We start from the raw sequence: 27,368 nt of genomic DNA on the forward strand, positions 1-27,368 counted from the left end.
AACATCATTCTCTGGGGATGCTTTTCTGCAAAGGGGACAGGACAACTGCACCGTATTGAGGGGAGGATGGATGGGCCATGTATCGCGAGATCTTGGCCAACAACCTCCTTTCCTCAGTAACAGCATTGAAGATGGGTCATGGCTGGGTCTTCCAGCATGACAACGACCCAAAACACACAGCCAGGGCAACTAAGGAGTGGCTCCGTAAGAAGCATCTCAAGGTCCTGGAGTGGTCTAGCCAGTCTCCAGACCTGAACCCAATAGAACATCTTTGGAGGGAGCTGAAAGTCCGTATTGCCCAGCGACAGCCCAGAAACCTGAAGGATCTGGAGAAGGTCTGTATGGAGGAGTGGGCCAAAATCCCTGCTGCAGTGTGTGCAAACCTGGTCAAGAACTACAGGAAACGTATGATCTCTGTAATTGCAAACAAAGGTTTCTGTACCAAATATTAAGTTCTGCTTTTCTGATGTATCAAATACTCATGTCATGCAATAAAATGCAAATTAATTACTTAAAAATCATACAATGTGATTTTCTGGATTTTTGTTTTAGATTCCGTCTCTCACAGTTGAAGTGTACCTATGATAGAAATGACGGATTACATGCTTTGTAAGTAGGAAAACCTGCAAAATCAGCAGTGTATCAAATACTTGTTCTCCCCACTGTATATATATAATAAATAAATGCACAAAAACATTCTTGGTTCATGGTTCCATGGTTTCCTTCAAAGCGGTATTTGGTACAGTCTTTGACTAACCATATTTGTCTGCGTGCGTTTAAGTCCTTCGTTGTAGTAGTACTAGTAATACTACAGTCCACTGCCAATCCCTGAACAAGAACAGACTGGAAAGTGTGTATACTTATGTGTAAGTGTTTGTGTGTGGTCAGGGAATGGGGGGGGGGGGGGGGGGGCATGCACACTGTTGTCCATCTTTCCGAGCTACTGGAATACCAGGTTCCCGGGTATTTAAGCGGATGGATTGGCCGAGGACGGTCCAAGCCCACCTTAACAGGGTCTTCTAGAGGTGGGTGAGGGCCCAGAGTGCTATCCCTTTAGCCCCCTTCCCCACTACCCCAAAGGGTATCCTGTTCCAGGCTGTGGAATCAGACAGGGGTGGTGGAGGGTAGAGAGTAGAGGTTCAGGCTGGGGCTCAGTATACACATCTCCGTAGCCCCCTTCCCCTCAAATCCTCCAGGGTCTTCAATCCATAAGGGGGTGGTGGGTAGGGGTTAGAGGTCCTTCCCCTCAAATCCTCCAGGGTCTTCAATCCATAGGGGGTGGTGAGTAAGGGTTAGAGGTCCTTCCCCTCAAATCCTTCAGGGTCTTCCAGCCATAAGGGGGTGGTGGGTAGAGGTTAGAGGTCCTTCCCCTCAAATTCTCCAGGGTCTTCCAGCCATAAGGGGGTGGTGGGTAGGGGTTAGAGGTCCTTCCCCTCAAACCCTCCAGGGTCTTCCAGCCATAAGGGGGTGATGGGTAGGGGTTAGAGGTCCTTGGATGTTGGAGGATTAGGCCCAGGCCCTGGCCCAGAGGGTACTAACACCATCCCTCCTCACTCCTCTCACCCTCTCCCCCTGTCCCCAGACCCCAGACCCCTCCTCCCTCCTCTCCCTCTGTCCCCACCATCCCAGTGTGGGCTAGATGGGTCCCTCATTGTGCGCAGTGTGGTTGACCCTGTGGGCCAGACAGTTCTGGGGCTGTGTGTTGAGGTTGAGCAGGCTGGCTGTCTCGTGGTGGGCCATAGCTGGCGTCTCCAGGACGCCTCCCCCTCCACCATCGTGGAGCTCAGTGGTCAGAGTCAATTCGATCTTGGTGAACTCACTGTCCATCGACTGGGGCGTCTTATCCATGCGCGACGCCATCAGGGCGTTCTGGTACTGCTGACGGGTCACCTGCGGGAGGATAATACATGATATCAGGTTATATGATATTACAGTATATTAAATAGCATCCCTGGGCATCAGTTGAACTGGCAGGTGTGGATATCTACATGATCACCTTGAATGATAGCATAGCTACATTTCCAATAGAACATTCTTATCCACTTTCTCCTGGTTTCAATCATGTTTCACCAACTGGACACATATATCTCACTAAAGTCACACAGGGTGTGCCTCTGGGCTCCATGCTAGGCCCCCTCTTTTTCATAATCTACATCCTCCCACTTGGACAGATCCTACGCCAGTCAATTCAACCTCAACCTCCACTGTTATACAAGCAACAGCCAAATGTGACCCGTTTCAGGAAACTAGGTGTATGTTGCGGGTCACTACTTTACAGGACAGCCATTTGAGCCACAATCTTTTTTTTGTTTATCAAAATGCGTTTTTTTTATTGGAAGAAATGCCTTCTGGAACATGTGAACTTTCATGTGCCTTAATCACAAACTTGTATGCCATCTGTAAAAACGAATACAATTGTTAAATTGAAAGCCTAGTTGGTTTAGCCACAGAAAAAGTCAGCAACCTTCCCGCTAGCCATGATTGGCTGAGATAATGAGTGGGCTGGAAATACCGGGAGATGAGTTCGGATTGGTATGCCATGTAGCACACTTCTGTCTATTTGAGCTGGTCAGTATGTGTAGGTAATCCTGTCTAACACTGCTTTTTAGAAAATCTATTGCTCAGTAGAACTGCATAAGTGTTGCTCTCCACTTCCTGGAGGATCGAGGTTTGAAATCAGTGGAATTAGAGTATGATAGCTAAAGACATGGACAAAACACCTGTCTCTGGATTACATCTTCAAACTAAGGGCAACCATGGCATCTGTGACAGGGAGAAGCATCCAACCATGACGTATACGGGTAAGATAGTTTAGCTAGCTACATTTGACACATTTCAAATTTTGACAGTTGTTTTCATTTCAAGTTAAAGTGTACTGTTAGCTAGATAGCTAACATTAGCTGGCTGGCTCGCTACCTAACGTTACGTGTATGATCGTATTATTTGTATCTCAGAGCCATTTGCTTGGCTAGTTGTTGCAAAATGTTAGCTAGCTAACATTGAACCTGGTTGGTTAGCTACCTGCAGATTCATGCAGGTTAGTAACGTCATGAGTTGGGATTATGGTTCATTGTTTAGCTAGATAGCTAGCTACAGCTCCACTATGCAAGTGTCCATTTTAATAGAATGTCACTGTGACAACTGTTAACCAGTTAGCTTGGGTGCTTGACTGCTGTTGTTAGGAAAAAACGCTCAGATAAAGAGATTGGAGGAGCTAAAGCTTAATGGGGGGCTGAATAGGTGTAGACAAAGAAGAGCTCTCCAGTAGGTACCAAAGCATTCAAAGCCGATTTTCTCAAAAGTGAGTTTACCAGTTTATCAACTTTCAAAGCAAAATGACTTTCCCATTGTTTCTCAAATGCAGCGTATGATATACCATTTTGTAGCTCTGGGTCTCTGCTTTTATCCAATGTAAAAAACACCATTTCAAATTTTGCTACATAAGACCGAATCAAGGCGGTTGGTCAAAAATGTGTGTGTCTGTGTGTGTGTGTGTGTGTACAGTATGTGCGTGCACACGTGTGTGTAGAAGTGTGTATAGACTCCCCTTGATATACTGCAGGTCCGACAGCCATAACAGAGCAGTCTGGCTTGTATACAATTGAAGTCGGAAGTTTACATACACTTAGGTTGGAGTCATTAAAACTAGCTTTTCAACCACTTCACACATTTCTTGTTAACGAACTATAGTTTAGGACATCTACTTTGTGCATGACACAAGTCAAGTTTACATACACAAAGTTGACTGTGCCTTTAAACAGCTTGGAAAATTCCAGAAAATGATGTCATGGCTTTAGAAGCTTCTGATAGGCTAATTGACATCATTTGAGTCAATTGGAGGTGTACCTGTGGATGTATTTCAAGGCCTACCTTCAAACTCAGTGCCTCTTTGCTTGACATCTTGGGAAAATCAAAAGATATCAGCCAAGACCTCAGAAAATAAATTGTAGACCTCCACAAGTCTGGCTCATCCTTGGGAGCAATTTCCAAACGCCTGAAGGTACCACGTTCATCTGTACAAATAATAGTACGCAAGTATAAACACTATGGGATCACCCAGCCTTCATACCGCTCAGGAAGGAGACACGTTCTGTCTCCTAGAGATGAACATACTTTGGTGCGAAAAGTTCAAATCAATCCCAGAACCACAGCAAAGGACCTTGTGAAGATGCTGGAGGAAACAGATACAAAAGTATCTATATCCACAGTAAAATGAGTCCTATATCGAAATAATCTAAAAGACCACTCAGCAAGGAAGAATCCACTGCTCCAAAACCGCCATAAAAAAGCCAGATTACGGCTTGCAACTGCACATCCTCTGGTCTGATGAAACAAAAATAGAACTGTTTGGCCATAATGACCGTTGTTATATTTGAAGGAAAAAGGGGGAGGCTTGCAAGCCAAAGAACACCATCCCAACCGTGAAGCATGGGGGTGGCAGCATCATGTTGTGGGGGTGCTTTGCTGCAGGAGGGCCTGGTGCGCTTCACAAAATAGATGGCATCATGAGGATGGGAAATGATGTGAATATCTTGAAGCAACATCTCAAGACATCAGTCAGGAAGTTACAGCTTGGTCGCAAATGGGTCTTCCAAATGGACAACGACCCCAAGCAAACTTCCAAAGTTGGGGCAAAATGGCTTAAGGACAACAAAGTCAAGGTATTGGAGTGGCCATCACAAAGCCCTGACCTCAATCCTGTAGAATATTTGTAGGCAGAACTGAAAAAGCGTGTGCGAGCAAGGAGGCCTACAAACCTGACTCAGTTACACCAACTCTGTCAAGAGGAATGGGCCAAAATTAACTTATTAACTTATTAACTTATTAACTTATTATTATTAACTTATTTTGGGAAACTTGTGGAAGGCTACCCGAAACATTTGACTCAAATTAATCCATTTAAAGGCAATGCTACCAAATACTAATTCAGTGTATGCAAACTTCTGATCCACTGGGAATGTGATGAAAGAAATAAAAGCTGAAATAAATCATTCTCTCTACTATTCTGACATTTCACATTCTTAAAATAATGTGGTGATCCTAACTGACCCAAGACAGGGAATTGTTACTAGGATTAAATGTCAGGAATTGTGAAAAACTGAGTTAAAATGAATTTGGCTAAAGTGTATGTAAACTTTCGACTTCAACTGTATCTGTAGTGTGTGTGTATAGTGTAATGTGTGTGTAGTGTGTGTATGCATGCGTGTGTGTGTATCATGACTATCCTCTCACCTTGATATACTGCAGGTCAGACACAGCCCTGACAGAGTAGTCTGGCATGTATATCTGTAGTGTGTGTGTTTAGTGTAATGTGTGTGTAATGTGTGTATGCGTGTCTGTGTGTGTGTGTGTATCCTGACTATCCTCTCACCTTGATGTACTGCAGGTCAGACACAGCCCTGACAGAGTAGTCTGGCATGTATATCTGTAGTGTGTGTATAGTGCAATGTGTGTGTAGTGTGTGTGTATCCTGACTATCCTCTCACCTTGATGTACTGCAGGTCAGACACAGCATTGACAGAGTAGTCTGGCATGTATATCTGTAGTGTGTGTGTGTGTGTGTGTGTGTGTGTGTGTGTGTATCCTGACTATCCTCTCACCTTGATGTACTGCAGGTCAGACACAGCATTGGCAGAGTAGTCTGGCATGTATATCTGTAGTGTGTGTGTGAGTGTGTGTGTGTGTGTGTGTGTGTATCCTGACTATCCTCTCAACTTGATGTACTGCAGGTCAGACACAGCATTGACAGAGTAGTCTGGCATGTATATCTGTAGTGTGTGTGTGTGTGTGTGTCTGTGTGTGAATCCTGACTATCCTCTCACCTTGATGTACTGCAGGTCAGACACAGCCCTGACAGAGTAGTATGGCATGTATATCTGTAGTGTGTGTGTGTGTGTGTGTGTGTGTGTGTGTGTGTGTGTGTGTGTGTGTGTGTGTGAATCCTGACTATCCTCTCACCTTGATGTACTGCAGGTCAGACACAGCATTGACAGAGTAGTCTGGCATGTATATCTGTAGTGTGTGTGTATAGTGTAATGTGTGTGTAGTGTGTGTATGCGTGTCTGTGTGTGAATCCTGACTATCCTCTCACCTTGATGTACCGCAGGTCAGACACAGCCCTGACAGAGTAGTATGGCATGTATATCTGTAGTGTGTGTATAGTGTAATGTGTGTGTAGTGTGTGTATGCGTGTCTGTGTGTGTGTGTGTGTGTGTGTGAATCCTGACTATCCTCTCACCTTGATGTACTGCAGGTCAGACACAGCCCTGACAGAGTAGTCTGGCATGTATATCTGTAGTGTGTGTGTGTGTGTGTGTGTGTATCCTGACTATCCTCTCACCTTGATGTACTGCAGGTCAGACACAGCCCTGACAGAGTAGTCTGGCATGTATATCTGTAGTGTGTGTGTGTGTGTGTGTGTGTGTATCCTGACTATCCTCTCACCTTGATGTACTGCAGGTCAGACACAGCCCTGACAGAGTAGTCTGGCATGTATATCTGTAGGAAGGCGTTCAGCTGGTTGTTACTGCTCCCCAGAGTGGGTGTGATGGCATCGATGCGGTCACTCCGGTTCAGGGAGTCTGAGTGGTTCAGGCCAAACGGCCGCGGGGGGGACCTGTTCTCTGCACAGGTTAGAGAAGAATAGAAGTTTTCGGCTTCTGTTCACAGCAAATACCTATCTGGGCTTGGGGTCGATCCCATGTCTATGAAAGTCGATTCAGAACGTAAACCAAACTCCAATATCCAATTCTACATTTTCCTCATTGAAAAGCATTGAAGAGACCTGGAATTGAAATGGAATTGACCCCAGCCCTGATCTGAGAACAGAATAGAGAACAGAGTAAAAGCAGAACCCACAGAACATATCACACAGACCGTGTATATGGAATCCACAATCAGTTATAGCTGTACTGCTGTACCTAGCCATAGCTGTGTATGATTTATGTTTGTCATCTAATCTCCTTTTACACAACCTGATTGTGCATCATCTATTTACTGAATTCTACACAGAATGAAAAGCTATTTCTTTAATTGAATGATTAGGTAACATATAGGCCAAGAATCCTTGGTGCAATGTATGGATGTCACGTTCTGACCTTTATTTCCTTTGTTTTGTCGTTATTTAGTATGGTCGGGGCGTGAGTTGGGGTGGGCAGTCTATGTTTGTTTTTCTATGATTTTGGGATTTCTATGTTTTCGGCCTAGTATGGTTCTCAATCAGAGGCAGGTGTCATTAGTTGTCTCTGATTGAGAATCATACTTAGGTAGCCTGGGTTTCACTGTTTGTTTGTGGGTGATTGTCTATGTTAGTTGCTTGTGTCAGCACAGTCCTTATGATAGTTTCTCGGTCGTTTATTGTTTTTGTACAGTTTACTTCGTGTTTTTCGTCATCTATTAAATTCTGCATTCACGCCACGCTGCGCTTTGGTCCGCTTCTTACGACGATCGTGACAATGGAAATGTAATATATATATTAAGTCCTCCCATTAGGGGGAGGGGGGGGGGCTTTGCTTCACAGGTTTTGAGTCAGTGGTCTAGAGTGACGCTGCTTTTTTCCCCACTTCTCAAATTAGAATACTTTCTCTTTATTTTAATTAAACTCAGCTTATGTTTTCCACTCCTTAAAAAGCAGACGAGAGGAAAACCACACAACAAAGTGGAAAAGAGGTGGGCTTGCAGAGGACTGGGGCGTTAATGCTCACTACTCTGGCTGGAATGTATGTAATCCTGGGTTTGGATGTGGTCCCCAGACCCACGCAGTAGTCCAAGGCCCAGTGAACCCTGGGAGATTAGTACTCTACTTTCTCGGGGGCCGACGGGGGACGGTAAGGGATGGAGGAGTGGATGGAGTGGAAGAGGGTGGAGTGGGACAAGGGGGAGAAGAAGGAGGAGGGAATTTAGTAAATTTGGGGTGGATCAGAGGCCTGAGCTGTGTGTGTGTGTGTGTGTATGTTTTCAGAATGTGTGTGTGTGCTTGCAGCTTGTGTGTGTGCGTGCTGCAGTCAGCGGCCCTGCTGGGGGCTGTAACTCATAGCCTTGTTTATGGAGTCAGAGGGTTAAGGGGCTAGAGGGGTGGAGCCTGTCTCTAGTGGCGGCTATGCCTCACTCTGGGGGCCCCTACTACACTATTCACTGGCTTGAGTTATGGCACTGGTTATCACACACACATACACACACACATACACACACACATACACACACACACACACACACACACACACACACAGAGGAATGGACGCTTCACATGAACAGTACACAGTAACAGACATCCTTCAGAGTCCGAAACAATAGGTACGTCCTCCCTTGTTAAACATCCATGCAGAACAACATTTAATATGCAAAGCAAACGTAAGGACAGAGTAAGTAGGAAATGCGTATTAATACACAAACATGCAACAAACAATATGCTCAAAGTATTCTTGCTATGTGGCACAAGAGAATCCCACTCCCAAAGAAATTAAGCTCATGACCAGCAGGTCCAGAATTCATTGCTATGTCCACAACACATCATGCAGTTTTGATACCGGTAAATACCAGGCTTAGGTGAAGTGTACACTCATCCCAATGGGTGATAGACAGATGGAAGAGGCATATTAGATGTGAGGAGAGATGGAGAGATAGAGGGATAGGGGGGATGGATGGACAGACAGACAGGTTGACAGACAGACAGGTTGACAGACAGGCAGGCAGGCAGGCAGGAAGGCAGGCAGGAAAGAGAGGACTATCATACCTGGAGATCCTGCTAGGGACTCAGCCCTACTGACAACGAAGGTACGAGACAGGGAGAGAGGGACTGGCGAGGCGAGACGGACGACAGAGAAGGGAGACACACACGGAAAAATCCATCACCAAAGCCCACAAATTAAATAATTGTATAACGTTACCGTCGTACACTGTGTCCTGAAAAACAACCAACGTGCCATCCAAGCACATTGAAAGAGGGTCTGTGATAAAATATGACAAAATACATAATCTCATAAGCATGTGCTCTATGTTCCATAAACCAAACTACAGTGACAACTTTTTTGATGAGGAGGGTGTAATTCTGCCCTCTCACCAGCAGGTGTCTCTGAGATCCTACTAGCGCCTGACTGGAAGTTTGAATGAACTGAGAAAATACAGAGGCTGCGTCACAAAAAAATGTGTCATACCTTATTTCAATATGAGTCAATTCACTTGGTTACTGATAAACTGTTTCTTTACTATTTCTAAACCAGTCATCCTAGACCTAGCCCTTGTCTCAGTAGCTGCCGATGGATGATGGGTAGGAGGGAATTGGGGAAATCTGAAATATACATGGTAGGTGCCTATAGACTACAATGTAGTATTTTTGTAAAGTAGTTTTATATAGGGACGTAGGGTTCTGGACAAAAGTGTTGTGTACTGCAGTGAATATTTATAGGACCTAATTTTAGACACAGCCATTGAGACGTCGGTATACAAGGAAGTCTTACCTGGAGAGGTGGTGAGAGCCATCATCCCATAGGAGGAGAACGCTCCTGCTTCAAACTTCATCCCTTCCTTCCCTGCCTCCACCTCCACCTTCCCCTGCAGAGGAGCACAACACACTCTGCGTAAGAGTCTGAAGAAGACTCAGATCAGTTGAGAAGTACTGCGGGGTATAGAGGTTTGAACATCAGCTACAGTAAAGTCACTATGTGTTTTTGTTTTAGCAGCATTATAGTCGAGGCATTGACTGAACCGCGTAACAACATTACAGAATTCACACCTTGAACAATATTCAGGCAAATCTCTCCTTCGCAGTGAGATGACTATTTACTTCACGTTCTTTTAAAGGCCCAGTGAGTTCTGTTCGCCCTGTGTTTTGTATCATATTGTACAACAGCTGACGAAACTGTGATCCGTGTTATTTCCTGATAGTTACTGGTTGAAAATAAAATCTCATCAAGCAGGGTTTAGCATGGGTGGAGTTTCAGCTAGCCTGGTTACGGTAAATAAGGTAGATAAGTTAATAGACCAATAACAAAGAGAGTTCAAACCTCTCTGCCAATAACAGCTCGTTTTTTGTTTGTATTTCTCTATTTGGTTAGGTCAGGGTGTGATGTGGGGTGGGCATTCTAAGTTTTGTTTTCTATGTTTCTTTATTTCTATGTTTTGGCCGGGTATGGTTCTCAATCAGGGACAGCTGTCAATCGTTGTCTCTGATTGGGAATCATACTTAGGTAGCCCTTTTTCCCTCCTTTCAGTGTGGGTAGTTAACTTTGTTTGTGGCACTTAGCCCTGTAAGCGTCACGGTTGTTGGCAACATTATAAAATAAAAGAAACTGTACGCTGACCACGCTGCACTTTGGTCAACTTCCAAAGACACCCGTGACAGAACTACCCACCACACATGGACCAAGCAGTGTGGCCAGGAGGAGCAGGGATCCTGGGCCCGGGGAGAAGAGAGAATGGAGGACATCTTGGACATGGGAGGAGGTTATGGCAGGGGACAAGACCCTGCCATGGAAACAGGCTGAAAAACAGGCTAGCAAGGGAGGAACGACTTCGCTACCAGGAGTCACGGCAACGGACCAGGCACGAGAGGCAGCCCCCCAATTTTTTAGGTGGGGAGGCACACGGGGAGTTTGGCTGAGTCAGGTTGGAGACCTGAGCCAACTCCCCGCGCTTACCGTGGCAAGCGTCGTACTGGTCAGGCACCGTGTTATGCGGTGGAGCGCAAGGTGTCTCCAGTGCGCATTCACAGCCCGGTGCGCTACATTCCAGCTCCCCGCATCGGCCGGGCTAGAGTGTGCATCCAGCCAGGTCGGAGGGTGCCGGCTCAGCGCATCTGGCCGCCAGTACGTCTCTACGGCCCAGGATATCCTGCGCCGGCTCTGCGCAATGTGTCTCCGGTGCTTCTGCACAGCCAAGTGCGTCCTGTGCCTGCGCCCCGCACGTGCCAGGCCAAAGTCACCATCCAGCCAGGACGGGTTGTGCAGGCTCTACGCTCGAGACCTCCAGTGCGCCTCCACGGCCCAGGGTATCCTGTGCCTGCTCCCAGAGCCAGGCCTCGTGTGTGTCTCTCCACTCCAGTGAGGATCTATGGCACGAAATCTCCAGTGATGATCCATGGCAAGAAGCCTCCAGTGATGATCCATGGCACAAAGCCTCCAGTGATGATCCATGGCAAGAAGCCTCCAGTGATGATCCATGGCACGAAGCCTCCAGTGATGATCCATGGCAAGAAGCCTCCAGTGATGATCCATGGCAAGAAGCCCCCAGTGATGATCCATGGCACGAAGCCTCCAGTGATGATCCATGGCACAAAGCCTCCAGTGATTATCCATGGCAAGAAGCCTCCAGTGATGATCCATGGCACGAAGCCTCCAGTGATGATCCATGGCACGAAGCCTCCAGTGATGATCCATGGCAAGAAGCCTCCAGTGATGATCCATGGCACGAAGCCTCCAGTGAGGAGTCATGGCACGAAGCCTCCAGCGACGGCGCCCAGTCCAGAGCCTCCAGCGACATCCTTCAGTCCGGAGCCTCTTGCGACGTCCTTCAGTCCGGAGCCTCTTGCGACGTCCTTCAGTCCGGAGCCTCCGGCGACGGCCTCCAGTCCGAGGCCCGTAACGAGGGTGCCCAGTCCGAGGCCCGCAACGAGGGTGCCCAGTCCGAGGCCCGCAACGAGGGTGCCCAGTCCGGGTCCCGCAACGAGGGTCACCACACCAAAGGCACCACCAAAGCGGGGTGAGCCAGAGGTGGAGCAGGGTCTACATCCCGCACCAGAGCCACCACCGTGGATAGATGCCCACCCAGACCCTCCCCTATAGGTTCAGGTTTTGCGGTCGGAGTCCGCACCTTTGAGGGGGGGTACTGTCACGCCCTGACCTTAGAGAGCCGTTTTATTTCTCTATTTGGTTAGGTCAGGGTGTGATGTGGGGTGGGCATTCTATGTTTCTTTATTTCTATGTTTTGGCCGGGTATGGTTCTCAATCAGGGACAGCTGTCAATCATTGTCTCTGATTGGGAATCAAGGTAGCACTTTTTCCCTCCTTTCAGTGTGGCTAGTTAACTTTGCTGGTGGCACTTAGCCCTGTAAGCTTCACGGTTGTTTCTTGTTTTGTTGGCGACATTTTAAAATAAAATAAAATGTACGCCCACCACGCTGCACTGTGGTCTACTTCCAACGACACCCGTGACAGTAACACTTTCTCTTAAAGATTAAATACCCAATGCAGACGTGTTTATCTCAATATCAAATCATTTCTTGTTAACAATTAAGTACCTTACTGTGATTGTTTTCAATTAAAATGGTCAAAAAGAAACAAAAGTAGCTTCTTAGTAAAGAGCAATTTCTCAAGAATTTAGCTTGGACTGTCTGGGAGTGGTTAGAGCTGGGAGGGGAAAACTGAAAACTAGCTGTTAATTGGCAGAGAGGTTTGGAACTCTCTTTCTTATTGGGCTATCAACTCATTTACCGCCTGATGATGTCACCAGTCAGGTCAAAACTCCATCCTACCAAAACAGGCTGTACCTTTAGGTGGTCTTCTCAAACAGCGCTTACACTAAAAGGGCTTTATCATCATTTTCACAAAAACAAAAAAAACCTGTATTTTTCCAACCTCAGTGCGGAAATATATATAAAATACAGAAAATTCACTTTTTTTGACTGAACTGGGCCTTTAAAACAGGTACTTGCAGCATCACTTCCGACTTGCATCACCCTCATGCTGCCACCCTGACTCGATGGCAAATCTCACTCTTGTTTATAATTAGTGGAAAATCCCCTTGCTTTGTTTAATAGCTGACAATCCCCTTCCTGGCCTACACTCTTAGGGAAAGGGTTCCAGAAGATTATTTAGCTATCCCCATATGAGAACCCTTTTTGGTTCCAGGTACAAACTATTTCTGTTTTCAGGTAGAACCCTCTGTGGAAAGGGTTTTACATGGATGTCAAAAGTGTTCTACCTGGAAACAAAAAGGGTTCTCCTATAGGGACAGCCGAAGAACCGCTTAGGTTCTAGATAGCACTTTTTTCCCTAAAGCCTCTTTTATACCTGGTTCTAACATGCGTCAGTTGCCCTGATCTTGTCAACATTCTGATTGTGCCCACATTTGTCGACAGGTGTAGACAATCAAAAGACGCATTGTGAACTGATTGTGATTTGACCTTCCTGACCGCCGGAGGAAGTCAAAGACGCATTTGTACGGATATCCTTGAAGTGTAAACTAATCCTGACCACGAAAGCTTACCAACGTCACGGTTGTCCCGTCCTCTAAAGATAAATCGCACTGGCCTGTTGAGGTAGTAATTATGGGTAACGATACCTTGACAATTCCTCCAGAATTAACATCATGGACTTCATTAGAAACTAACTGCCTACTGGAGTGGGAAAACCCAATCCCCATTTTATTCAGAGCTGGACAAGGTATTGGGCTGTAATGTTGAGTATAAAAAGTTAGCTGTTTTCTGTCGATTGATACAGCTCGTGTCGTAAGGGGAGGTTCAAGTCAGGTTGGATAATTTTGCATCGAGGGAGGGACCAGGGAATCTGGTCACAATATGGACGTAGTGGGCAGATAACAGACACATTTTATTACCATGTGTAGACGCAACAAATCTCCATCTTGATCGGATGATGACAACTACATGTTAATGCAAGGTGTAACCACAGCTGAAGAGTGTAGTGACCGTATCCCAATAGCATGGCCCATTACTGACCTGGCCCGATAGTGTGGCCCATTACTGACCTGGCCCGATAGTGTGGCCCATTTCTGACCTTGCCCGACAGTGTGGCCCATTTCTGACCTGGCCCGACAGTGTGGCCCATTTCTGACCTGGCCCGATAGTGTGGCCCATTTCTGACCCGGGCCGATAGCGTGGCCCATTTCTGACCCGGAACGATAGCGTTGCCCATTTCTGACCCGGACCGATAGCGTGGCCCATTTTTGACCCGGACGATAGCGTTGCCCATTTCTGACCCGGGCCGATAGCGTGGCCCTGCTCTACATTTGTCATTGCTGTCGTTGTACAACTACATACAGCATCTCAATCACTGCAAGTAAAATATCTGCTCTCTGCAAAATCAGTGTTTGTGAGTGCAAGAAAGACAAATACAACAGTTAAGTGATTGTAGTGTTTCATCTTCCTGGTTCTGGCCCAATAGCGTGGCCCCGTACTAACCCCTGGCCCAATGGCATGGCTCGGTACTGACCTGCAGGATGAGTATGAAGTAGTCCACAGGCTTGTTCCTGTGGAAGAGGTAGTGCTCTGGTGCTCTCTTGTTCTTCTCGTCGTACTTCAGCTCCTGGATCACGTTGGGGTGTTTGAGCAGACGCAGCAGGATCTTCTCTGACATCTGCACCGGCCCGAACGACTCCACCTCTGGAGAGGGGGATGGATGGAGAGAGAGAGAGAGAGAAAGAGAGATAGAGGAGAGAGAGAGAGAGAGAAAAGAGAGAGAGAGAGAGAAAGAGAGGGGGTGGGAGAGAGAAAATAGAGAGAGAGAGAGAAAGAGAGGGGGTGGGAGAGAGAGAGAGAGAGAGAGGGGGAGAGAGGGAGAGAGAGGGGGAGAGAGGGAGAGAGAGAGAGAGAAGAGAGAGAGAGAAGAGAGGGGATGGGAGAGAGGGAGAGAGAGAGAGAGAGAGAGAGAGAGAGAGAGAGAGGGAGAGAGAGAGAGAGGGGGGAGAGGGAGAGAGAGAGAGAGAGAGAGAGAGAGAGAGAGAGAGAGAGAGAGAGGGGGGAGAGAGAGAGAGAGACATAATTTAAGAACAAATTGACCAATATCGTAAGATACAACATTGTACAAGACAATATGATGCAGTGGTAAGACACAAGATGTTGTGATGTAATACCCTACAATACCATATCAACAATAGAATTCCATGTAAAAACACACTCCCTCTCTTGCATTTAACATATCACCTCATTATCACCTTATCTACGGTAAATTGACTATAATCACGTGTATCGCACACAGGCTCAACCTGATTCTCCCCATACTCTATAATTTTTCTCATTGGTCAAGGTAACAAAGGCTAACCAATCGTGCCCCTGACACCAGAGTGTGGTGATATGTCTCAGTTGGCAGCTTGCTCCACCACACTACGGTAGGGACTGGCCCTGCTGTTCCTTTAGAGGGGCCAGCGGGGCCACAGCTTTAAGCGATGCTTAGCAGCTCGCTAGGTCAAAGTTCTCACCAAATCCCCTACAAATGCAACATATTTTAATCACCTGTGCTCTACTACTGGTAGCTAGCTGGGACATTCCACGGTGGTTCCAGTTGTACGTTCCATGGGATTTTTCTAATAGTATTTAAAATCTTTTAAACACTTGGCACCACAGCCATATATTGATCTGGATCTAATGTTCTGCTTTGAGCTTTAGCCTGTTTGCTTTAGCCTGCCTGAGGTACCAGATGGGATGGGGTTTGCACTTTGGGGACTATTCCATTCGACCCATTGCCCTAGGCAAGCTCAATCAAGCACATCTCAATCAAGAATTTCAAGCATATGTGAATAAAGGTCTGGCATGTAGACATGCCTTCTGTGAGAACCCCGGCAATCAGCCAAACTGTTGAAAGTGATGTCATCGTGAAAGTAGTGTAAACAAATTGTGGTATGTGTTCCAAGCTAAATGCTACAGTCTCCCAACCGATGAGAACATGACACGCAAGCAAATAGTCGGCCATGTTTTCAGACTGAGCCATATAAAGTCTGTGCAGACATCCCCTGCAGCGCTCCCCAGAGGCCTAGTGTTTCCTCTCAGACAAACACCCACGTGTACATCACACACACACACACACACACACACACACACACACACGTTCCACAGTCAGGGTTCTGAGGGCACACTGGGGGAAGTCAAGCAGCAACGCAGTGTGCACACTTGCCTGTTGCTAGGTAACGCAGGGTTGCCAGCAGAAGCTGAGGTGATATTTTAACCTTCATTTCACTGTCGTTGGGCTTGAAGGCTGAGAAATCCTGCTTCCGCTCACGATGGGTGATTTTCTTCTTCGTTTTGTTGTCAGCTGAGGGGAGAAAAATGGGATGAAAGGGGAGAAATTGTTTTTGGCAAAAGGGAGAAATTGTAAGCTGACTTTGATAGTGTATTTCCTAGGTACAAGGGTGAATAAACTTTAGTTACTCAAAGGAATTTATTTTCAAGCAAATATATTCTTTCCCTATGGACAACGTGTGTACAATGTAAAATAAAAAAAATGGGGGAAACAGAGTTGCCGTTGAAACATTACTGGACATAACATAACAACGATGTAAATTGCCTGGAAGCTAAACCTTTGCAGTAGCACCTTACATTACAGCAGATAATAAAGTGGTACTGGTCTGGTAACAGGTTCAAGTTACTCAAAATGAAAACATTGATACCCCTTAGTAGTTTGGGCACCTACTGTACAAGTCTGTCTCGTCCAGGATCTCTGACTTGATGATTTCCTCGATTATGTCCTCCAGGGTGACGATGCCCAGGACCTCGTAGAAGGGGTCACCCTCACCCTCGTTGTTCACCCTCTGAACTATGGCCAGGTGGGATTTACCTAACACACACACACACAGAAGGAGCGATAGAGAGACAGCGATAGAGAGAGATAGAGACAGAACACACATTTAAGAGGTTGTAAAGTTTTGGGTCATAGTGATAAAGTGCAGCAAGAGCCTCTGTCTCCAACGCTATAAAGGTCAACTTATGAACACGGTGGTCTTTTTGAACACTCAGAGGATAGAGGTCAAGTACTCTCTGTTCATGCAATATATCACTAATTATAAACCAGGTGGTTCGAGGCCTGAATGCTGATTGGCTGAAAGTATGACAATTTTTTTATTTTTTTTTACATTGTTAAACAGTTTATAACAGCAATAAGGCATCTTAGAGGTGTGTAGTATATGGCCAATATTCCGCTTGCTGTATCCAGGTACTCTGTGTTCCGTTGTGCAAAGGAACAGCACTTAGCCGTGGTATTTTGGCAACATAACACACCTCCCCAGGCCTTATGGCTTAATGATACATTGCATAAAGTAATAAAGCACACATCATACATCAATACAGTATTTCACATCTGGGATATTTCATCAGGGCATATACAGTGCATTCGGAAAGTATTCAGACCCCTTCATTTTCCCACATTTGGTTAGTTACAGCCTTATTTTAACATTGATGAAATATTTTTTTCCCCTCATCAATTTACATCCAATACCCCATAATGACAAAGCAAAAACAGGTTTTTAGTCATTTTTGCACAAAAAACAAAAAAACAAAACAAAACAGCAATAATTAATTTACATAAGTATTCAGACCGTTTGCGGTGAGACTCAAAATTGAGCTCAGGTGCATCCTGTTTCCATTGATCATCTTTTAAATGTTTCTTGAACTTGATTGGAGTCCACCTGTGGTAAATTAAATTGATTGGACATGATTTGGAAAGGCACACTCTTGTCTGTATAAGGTCCCACAGTTGACCGTGTATGTCAGAGCAAAAACCAAGCCATGAGGTCAAAGGAATTGTCCATAGAGCTCACAGAGACAGGATCGTGTTGAGGCACAGATCTAGAGAAGGGTACCAAAAATGTCCTGCAGCATTGAAGGTCCCCAAGAACACAGTGGCCACATCATTCTTAAATGGAAGAAGTTTGGAACCATCCAAGACTCTTCCAAGACCTGGCTGCCCAACCAAACTGAGCAATCAGGGGAGAAGGGCCTTGGTCAGGGAGGTGACCAAGAACCCGATGGTCACTCTGACAGAGGTCCAGAGTTCCTCTGTGGGGATGGGAGAACCTTCCAGAAGGACTACCATCTCTGTAGCACTCCACCAATCAGGCCTTTATGGTAGAGTGGCCAGACGGAAGCCACTCCTCAGTAAAAGGCACATGACAGCCCACTTGGAGTTTGTCAAAAGGGACCTACAGGACTCAGACCATGAGAAACAAGATTATCTAGTCTGATGAAACCAAGATTGAACTCTTTGGCCTGAATGCCAAGTGTCATGTATGGAGGAAACCTGGTGCCATCCCTACGGTGAAGCTATGTAGTGGCAGCATCATGCTGTGGGGATGTTTTTCAGCGGAATGGGACTGGGAGACTAGTCAAGATCGAGGCAAAGATGAACAGAGTAAAGTACAGAGAGCTCCTTGATGAAAACCTGCTCAGACTGGGGCAAAGGTTCACCTTCCAACAGGACAACGACCCTAAGCACACAGCCAAGAGAACACAGGAGTGGCTTCAGGACAAGTCTCTGAATGTCCTTGAGAGGCCCAAGCCAGAGCCCGGACTTTAACCCGATCAAACATCTCTGGAGAGACCTGAGAATAGCTGTGCAGTGACGCCCCCCCATCCAACCTGACAGAGTTTGATAGGATCTGCAGAGAAGAATGAGAGAAACTCCCCAAATACAGGTGTGCCAAGCTTGTAGCATCATACCTAAGAAGACTCACGACTTAAATCGCAGCCAAAGGTGCTTCAACAAAGTACTGAGAAGTGAATTTATTATTTAATTTTTTATTTTACCATATGATATGTATGAACATACTGGGTATATGCTTTGAGGTTTGCAACTTAATAAAATCTTGCAGAAAGTAACAGTGAGTAAGTTAGTAACACTAGTAACAAAGGAGTAACAGCGAGATAGTAACACCAGTAACACAGTAGTAACATCGAGATAGTAACACTAGTAATACAGTAGTAACAGCGAGATAGTAACACTAGTAACACAGTAGTAACAGTAACATAGTAACACGAGTAACAAAGTAGTAACAGTAACATAGTAACACAAGTACTACAGTAGTAACAATAACATAGTAACACTAGTAGTACAGTAGTGACAGTAACATAGTAACACTAGTAACAAAGTAGTAACAGTAACATAGTAACACTAGTAATACAGTAGTAACAGTAACATAGTAACACTAGTAATACAGTAGTAACAGCAACATAGTAACACTAGTAATACAGTAGTAACAGTAACATAGTAACACTAGTAACAAAGTAGTAACAGTAACATAGTAACACTAGTAATACAGTAGTAACAGTAACATAGTAACACTAGTAATGCAGTAGTAACAGTAACACTAGTAATACAGTAGTAACAGTAACATAGTAACACTAGTAATACAGTGGTAACAGTAACATAGTAACACTAGTAATACAGTAGTAACAGTAACATAGTAACACTAGTAATACAGTGGTAACAGTAACATGGTAACACTAGTAATACAGTAGTAACAGTGAGATGGTAACACTAGTAATACAGTGGTAACAGTAACATAGTAACACTAGTATACTACAGTAGTAACAGTGAGATGGTAACACTAGTAATACAGTGGTAACAGTAACATAGTAACACTAGTAATACAGTAGTAACAGTAACATAGTAACACTAGTAATACAGTGGTAACAGTAACATAGTAACACTAGTAATACAGTAGTAACAGTAACATAGTAACACTAGTAATACAGTAGTAACAGTGAGATGGTAACACTAGTAATACAGTAGTAACAGTAACATAGTAACACTAGTAATACAGTGGTAACAGTAACATTGTAACACTAGTAATACAGTAGTAACAGTAACATAGAAACACTAGTATAATACAGTAGTAACAGTGAGATGGTAACACTAGTAATACAGTAGTAACAGTAACATAGTAACACTAGTAATACAGTGGTAACAGTAACATGGTAACACTAGTAATACAGTAGTAACAGTGAGATGGTAACACTAGTAATACAGTGGTAACAGTAGCCTACTGTGATGCTGTACCATGACATGATCATGATATCAAGCTCATGGCCTATTACGTGACTGTATTGATCTCTATCAATCAGTATAAAATAAGAAACAATGTTCTACTGTCTGGCACACAGCAATGACAATCATTCCATTGGTCATCTGATGGAAAGAAACCTTAACCCACATCTGCTTTCCCAGGACCCTCTACTACACAGCCACTGTCTGCAAAAACCCATCCATGCAATATACTGTCAACCAAAACGCTAAACAAATTCTTTGCCTTTTCTCAGCGAGTGATCATTTAAAAGGAATTTTCCAGAGGAGGCCTGGCCCGGGCTAATATTAGCCCAGAAAATGAAGTTTCCGTTCCCGCCCTCCCGGGCGATATTCTCACTGACCAAAGCCACTACTGTGTGATCAGATTGTCTTGGAGCTTGTGGGGTCGTTTAGATGCAGATAGGGCATAGTTTAAATACTAAGGACTCTCTCTCTCTCTATCTCTCTCTCTCTCTCTCTTTCTCACTCTGGTCCCTCAATGGGGTAAATGGATCCAGTCAAGTACTTCAGCAACAATCCCTCTACACTGTGTTACTCTGAGCACCTGAGGTAGTTGGAAAACAGAACAGCTCCATGTTGATCAGAGGGAAATCACTCCAAATACACAGGTGTTGCAGATCGAGTAGAATCCAACCCTGGAATGTGTGTAAACTTAGCCCTTTCCTGCAGTCAAATGACCTACTAACCTCATTGTGGAATGTTATTAATATTTTTCTTCATTATAAAAATAAAAAAAGCAGAAAATATGGTGTTTCTATGTCAAACAGTTTTGTTATAGACTGAAAAAATATATAAACGCAACATGTAAAGTGTTGGTCCCATGTTTCATAAAAGATTGCAGAAAAGTTCCATACGCACAAAAAACGTATTTCTTTCAAATCTTAGGCACAAATTTGTTTCCATCACTGTTAGTGAGCATGTCTCCTTCAACAAGAGAATCCATCCACCTGACAGGTGTGGAATATCAAGAACCTGATGCTGCCTTTATTTTCCTTGTCCTGGAGAAAATAAAAGGCCACTCTAAAATGTGCAGTTTTGCCACACAACGCCATGCCACAGATTCCTCAAGTTATGAGGGTGCATGCAATTGGCATGCTGACTGCAGGAATGTCCACCAAAGCTGTTGCCAGAGCATTTAATGTTAATTTCTCTACCATATGCCGCCTCCAACGTCATACGTCAGAATTTGGCAGTAAGTCTAACCAGCTCATAAACGCAGACCACGTGTAACCACGCTAGCCCAGGACCTCAACATCCGGCTTCTTCACCTGCGAGATCATCTGATAACAGCCACCCAGACATACCAGCCACCCAGACAGCTGACGAAACTAAGGAGTATTTCTGTCTGTAATAGGCCCTTTTATGGGGAAAAACTAATTCTGATTGGCCGGGCCTGTCTCCCAAGTGGGTGGGCCCTTGCCCTAGATGTGAAATCTATATATCAAATCAAATCAAAGTTTATTTGTCACGTGCGCCGAATACAACAAGTGTAGACCTTACAGTGAAATGCTTACTTACAGGCTCTAACCAATAGTGGGGAAAAAAGGTATGTGTGTGTGTGTGTGTGTGTGCGTGTGTGTGTGTGTGTGTGTGTGTGTGTGTAGGTAAGTAAAGAAATAAAACAACAGTAAAAAGATATTTGAAAATAACAGTAGCAAGGCTATATACAGACACCGGTTAGTCAGGCTTATTGAGGTAGTATGTACATGTAGGTATGGTTAAAGTGACTATGCATATATGATGAACAGAGAGTAGAGGTCGACCGATTAATCGGAATGGACGATTAGTTAGGGCCGATTTCAAGTTTTCATAACAATCGGAAATCGGTATTTTTGGGCGCCGATTTGACATTTTTTTTTATATACCTTTATTTAACTAGGCAAGTCAGTTAAGAACACATTCTTATTTTCAATGACAGCCTAGGAATGGTTGGTTAACTGCCTCGTTCAGGGGCAGAACGACAGATTTTCACCTTGTCAGCTCGGGGGATCCAATCTTGCAACCGTACAGTTAACTAGTCCAACGCAATAACGACCTGACTCTCTCTCGTTGCACTCCACAAGGAGACTGCCTGTTACGCGAATGCAGTAAGCCAAGGTAAGTTGCTAGCTAGCATTAAACTTATCTTATAAAAAACAATCAATCATAATCACTAGTTAACTACACATGGTTGATGATATTACTAGATATTATCTAGCGTGTCCTGTGGTGCATATACTCTGACTGAGCATACAAGCATACAAGTATCTAAGTATCTGACTGAGCGGTGGTAGGCAGAAGCAGGCGTGTAAACATTCATTCAAACTGCACTTTCGTGCGTTTCGCCACCAGCTCTTCATTGTGTGTCAAGCATTGCGCTTTTTATGACTTCAAGCCCATCAACTCCCGAGATGAGGCTGTTGTAACCGAAGGGAAATGGCTAGCTAGTTAGCGCGCGCTAATAGTGTTTCAAACGTCACTCGCTCTGAGCCTTCTAGTAGTTGTTCCCCTTGCTCTGCATGGGTAACGCTGCTTTGATGGTGGCTGTTGTCGTTGTGTTGCTAGTTCGAGCCCAGGGAGAAGCGAGGAGAGGGACGGACGCTATACTGTTACACTGGCAATACTAAAGTGCCTATAAGAACATCCAATAGTCAAAGGTTAATGAAATACAAATGGTATAGAGGGAAATATTCCTATAATAACTACAACCTAAAACTTCTTACCTGGGAATATTGAAGACTCATGTTAAAAGGAACCACCAGCTTTCATATGTTCTCATGTTCTGAGCAAGGAACTGAAACGTTAGCTTTCTTACATAGCACATATTGCACTTTTATTTTCTTCTCTAACACTTTGTTGTTGCATTATTTAAAACAAATTGAACATGTTTCATTATTTACTTGAGGCTAAATTGATTTTATTGATGTATTATATTAAGTAAAAATAAGTGTTCATTCAGTATTGTTGTAATTGCCATTATTACAAATACATGTTAAAGAATCGGCCGATTAATCGGCATCGGCTTTGTTGGTCCTCCAATAATCGGTATCGGTATCTGCGTTGAAAAATCATAATCGGTCGACCTCTAACAGAGAGTAGCAGTAGCGTAAAAAGAGGGGTTGGCGGGTGGCGGGTGGTGGGACACAATGCAGATAGCCCGGTTAGCCAATGTGCGGGAGCACTGGTTGGTCGGGCCAATTGAGGTAGTATGTACATGAATGTATAGTTAAAGTGACTATGCATATATGATAAACAGAGAGTAGCAGCAGCTTGGGGGAGGCACAATGCAAATAGTCCAGGTAAGTCTATTTGGTTACCTGTTCAGGAGTCTTGTGGCTTGGCGGTAAAAATTGTTGAGAAGCCTTTTTGTCCTAGACTTGGCACTCCGGTACCGCTTGCCATGCGGTAGTAGAGAGAACAGTCTATGACTGGGGTGGCTGGGGTCTTTGACAATTTTTAGGGCCTTCCACTGACACCGCCTGGTGTAGAGGTCTTGGATGTCAGGCAGCTTTGCCCCAGTGATGTACTGGGCCGTACACACTACCCTCTGAAGTGCCTTGCGGTCGGAGGCCGAGCAATTACCGTACCAGGCAGTGATGCAACCGGTCAGGATGCTCTCGATGTTGCAGCTGTAGAACCTTTTGAGGATCTCAGGACCCATGCCAAATCTTTTTAGTTTCCTGAGGGGGAATAGGCTTTGTCGTCCCTCTTCACGACTGTCTTGGTGTGTTTGGACAATTCTAGTTTGTTGTTGATGTGGACACCAAGGAACTTGAAGCTCTCAACCTGCTCCACTACAGCCCCGTCAATGAGAATGGGGGCGTGCTTGGTGCTCTTTTTCCTGTAGTCCACAATCATCTCCTTAGTCTTGGTTACGTTGAGGGAGAGGTTGTTATTCTGGCACCATCCGGCCAGGTCTCTGACCTCCTCCTTATAGGATGTCTCGTCGTTGTCGGTGATCAGGCCTACCCCTGTTGTGTCGTCTGCAAACTTAACGATGGTGTTAGAGTCGTGCCTGGCCATGCAGTCGTGGGTGAACAGGGAGTACAGGAGGGGACTGAACACGCACCCCTGGGGAGCTCCAGTGTTGAGGATCAGCATGGCAGATCACCACCTGGGGGTGGCCCGTCAGGAAGTCCAGGATCCAGTTGCAGAGGGAGGTGTTTAGTCCCAGGGTCCTTAGCTTATTGATGAGCTTTGAGGGCACTATGGTGTTGAACGCAGAGCTGTAGTCAATGAATAGCATTCTCACATAGGTGTTCCTTTTGTGCATCATCTGTGGATCTGTTTGGGCGGTATGCAAATTGGAGTGGGTCTAGGGTTTCTGGGATGATGGTGTTGATGTGAGCGATTACCGGCCTTTCAAAGCACTTCATGGCTACAGACGTAAGTGCAACGGGCCTGTAGTCATTTAGGGCCTAGTGAATTTATTTCAATTGACTGATTTACATATATAAACTGTAACAGTCTTCTGTGTTGTGTATAAAGTGTAATATTGGGATGCAAACACAAAATGTAATACATTTCAATTCTATATCTGGCATGGTGCAAGTGTCTTCTTTTTTTAAAGCCCATAACCACGTGTGTGAGGTGTATACTTTTGTCTCAAACTATATTTGTTTAAGACTACCAAGAAACACTCTGTGTGACTCTGATTTAGCCCACTGCAGTAATTAACCGTGCCTTCCCAAAACAACACAAAAATATAACCTCTGTAAACCAGATAGATCTAGTTAGGCCAGGTGTAAGGTGACAACAGCACTCAAGTAAGCCACACACACAGCACATAGAGGGACAGAGACAGAAAGACACACACACACACACAGCACAGAGAGGAACAGGGACAAAGACACAGACAGAGACACATACACACAGCACAGAGAGGTACAGAGACAGAGACACAAACAGAGACACATACACACAGCACAGAGAGGGACAGAGACACAGACATAGACACATACACAGAGCACAGAGAGGGACAGAGACACAGACAGAGACACATACACACAGCACAGAGAGGGACAGAGACACAGACACAGACAGATACACATACACACAGCACAGAGAGGGACAGAGACAGAGACACACACAGCACAGAGAGAGACAGAGAGAAAGACACAGTGTACAGAGAGGGACAGAGACACAAACAGAGACACATACACAGAGCACAGAGAGGGACAGAGACACAGACACAGACAGATACACATACACACAGCACAGAGAGGGACAGAGACAGAGACACACACAGCACATAGAGAGACAGAGAGAAAGACACAGTGTACAGAGAGGGACAGAGACACAAACAGAGACACATACACAGAGCACAGAGAGGGACAGAGACACAGACAGAGACACATATACAGAGCACAGAGAGGGACAGAGCCACAGACAGAGACACATACACAGAGCACAGAGAGGGACAGAGACACAGACAGAGACACATACACAGAGCACAGAGAGGGACAGAGACACAGACAGATACACATACACAGAGCACAGAGAGGGACAGAGACAGAGAGACACACACAGCACAGAGAGAGACAGAGAGAAAGACACACACATCACAGAGAGGGATAGAGACAGAGACAGAGAGAGAGAGAGAGACACAGCACAAAGAGAGACAGAGAGAAATACACACACAGCACAGAGAGGGATAGAGAAAGAGACAGAGACACACAGCACAGAGAGAGATAGAGACAGAGACAGAGACACACACAGCACAGAGAGAGATAGAGACAGAGACAGAGAGAGACACACACACAGCACAGAGAGAGATAGAGACAGACAGAGAGAGAGACACACACAGCACAGAGAGAGACAGAGAGAGAGACACAGACACAGAGGGACAGAGACAGAGAGATAAGCACGCACACACAACTGTACACCACAGGATGTTGGTGGCAGCTTAATTGGGGAGAACAAGCTTGTGGTAATGACTGGGGTGGAATCAGTGGAATGGTATCAAATACTGTACATCAAACACACGGTTTCCATGTGTTTGATGCCATTCCTTTCTGCTCCGTTACAGACATGATTATGAGTCGTCCTCCCCTCACCAGCCTCCTGTGGTATACACATACACTCCACCTCCACATGTATTTGGACAGTGAAGCTAAAATTTAAAGTTGTATATCTGTACACTTGCATTTTGGGATTTGAGATCAAATGTTTCATGTGAGGCGACAGTATAGAACGTCACCTTTTATTTGAGGGTGTGTTCATACAAGTTCAGAACGTTTTCTCACCCCTTGACTTCTTCCCCATGTTGTTGTGTTACAGCCTGAATTCAACATGGATTCAATAGCCTTTTTTTGTCACCCATCTACACACATTACCCACAGAATGACAAAGTGAAAACATATTTTTTAGAAATCTTTGCATTTTATGGAAAATGAAATACAGAAATATCTCATTGACATAAGTATTCACACATGTTAGCAGCTTCACCTTTGGCAGCATCACCTATCGGAGGCGAAGTCAGGTGCAGGAGAGCAGAGTGTAGTGAACAGGCACATTTTTTATTCCGGTCCAAAATGACAGCACAAAGTAACATCAAATGTGCTCGAACACGGAACATAGACAAAAAGTAATGCGCGTAACAATATCCACAATTCCAAAATAGACGTAACACAAACAATCTTACACAAAGACATGATGGGGAACAGAGGAATAAATACATACGGATTGATTGGGGAATGAAAACCAGGTGTGCAGGGAACAAGACAAAACAAATGGATACATGAAAAATGGAGCGGCGATGGCTAGAAAGCCGGTGACGTCGACCGCCGAACGAACGAGGAGAGGAGCCGACCTCGGCGGAAGTCGTGACACTGTGAGTCTTTCTGGGTAAAAGTCTCTAAGAGTTTTCCACACATGGATTGTGCAACATGTGCCCATTATTCTTTTCAAATTTCTTCAAGCTCTGTCAAATTGTTGTTGATCATTGCTAGACAACCATTTTTAAGTATTGGCATAGATTTTCAAGCAGATTTAAGTCAAAACTGTAACTCGGCCACTGTTATTGTCCTGCTGAAAGGTGAATTCATCTTCCAGTGTCTGAAGGAAAGTAGACTGAACCAGGTTTTCCTTTAATATTTTGCCTGTGCCTAGCTCCATTCAGTAGATTTTTTATCCTGAAAAACTCCCCAGTCCTTAATGATTACAAGCATACCCATAACATGATCAAAAATCAAATCAAATCAAATTGTATTTGTCACATACACATGGTTAGCAGATGTTAATGCGAGTGTAGCGAAATGCTTGTGCTTCTAGTTCCGACTGTGCATTAATATCTAACAAGTACCCACCACTATGCTTGTAAATATGGAGAGATAATAATGTGTTGTATTAGATTTGCCCCAGACATAACACTTTGTATTTTGGACAAAAAGTGAATTGCTTTGCCACATTTTTGAGTATGACTTTACTTTAGTGCCTTGATGCAAACAGGATGCATGTTTTGGAATATTTTGTATTCTTCCCTCTTTTCACTCTGTCAATTAGGTTAGTATTTTGGAATAACTACAGTGTTGTTGACCCAACCTCAGTTTTCCCCTATCACAGCCATTAAACTCTGGAACTGTTTTAAAGTCACCATTGGCCTCATTGGTAGAGGCCAATGGCCGGTAAAGGCCCGTGACCTAACTT

At 44.8% G+C, this 27,368-nt stretch overlaps 2 protein-coding genes across 4 annotated transcripts in view; one reads left to right on the forward strand and one right to left on the reverse strand.

Moving 5' to 3' along the window:
- Window positions 1–1,026: 1,026 nt before the first annotated feature.
- The window catches only part of cnnm2b (cyclin and CBS domain divalent metal cation transport mediator 2b), a 60,812-nt gene continuing 34,470 nt past the window's right edge, over window positions 1,027–27,368 (reverse strand). Inside the window, exons 2-8 of one of the 3 annotated variants that reach the window (XM_036940414.2) lie at window positions 16,356–16,499; window positions 15,840–15,977; window positions 14,163–14,332; window positions 9,456–9,549; window positions 8,886–8,945; window positions 6,445–6,623; window positions 1,027–1,890 (exon numbers count right to left, since the gene is read on the reverse strand). In XM_036940414.2, coding sequence (XP_036796309.2) covers window positions 1,636–1,890; window positions 6,445–6,623; window positions 8,886–8,945; window positions 9,456–9,549; window positions 14,163–14,332; window positions 15,840–15,977; window positions 16,356–16,499 — 1,040 coding nt within the window. In that variant the 3' untranslated portion in view covers window positions 1,027–1,635. Of the gene's footprint in view, window positions 1,891–6,444; window positions 6,624–8,731; window positions 8,946–9,455; window positions 9,550–14,162; window positions 14,333–15,839; window positions 15,978–16,355; window positions 16,500–27,368 lie in introns of all 3 variants that reach the window. The other 2 variants (XM_036940413.2, XR_016485766.1) reach the window with 2 other exon arrangements.
- Window positions 10,846–11,698, forward strand: LOC149978791 (uncharacterized). The gene is made up of 2 exons (XM_090194534.1): window positions 10,846–10,934; window positions 11,038–11,698. The coding sequence occupies exons 1-2, from the start codon at window positions 10,846–10,848 to the stop codon at window positions 11,696–11,698; spliced, it is 750 nt and encodes a 249-aa protein (XP_090050660.1).

Source organism: Oncorhynchus mykiss, chromosome 13, assembly GCF_057628025.1.
Source record: "Oncorhynchus mykiss isolate SJ-2025 chromosome 13, ASM5762802v1, whole genome shotgun sequence".
In the NCBI taxonomy this organism is placed as follows: domain Eukaryota; kingdom Metazoa; phylum Chordata; class Actinopteri; order Salmoniformes; family Salmonidae; genus Oncorhynchus; species Oncorhynchus mykiss.

Coding starts and splice junctions, on each gene's coding strand:
- LOC149978791 (XM_090194534.1), top strand. CDS start 10,846: ATGTGTCTCCGGTGCTTCTGCACAGCCAAGTGCGTCCTGTGCCTGCGC. Junction 10,935..11,037: donor TCACCATCCAGCCAGGACGG/GTTGTGCAGGCT, acceptor TCTCCACTCCAG/TGAGGATCTATGGCACGAAA.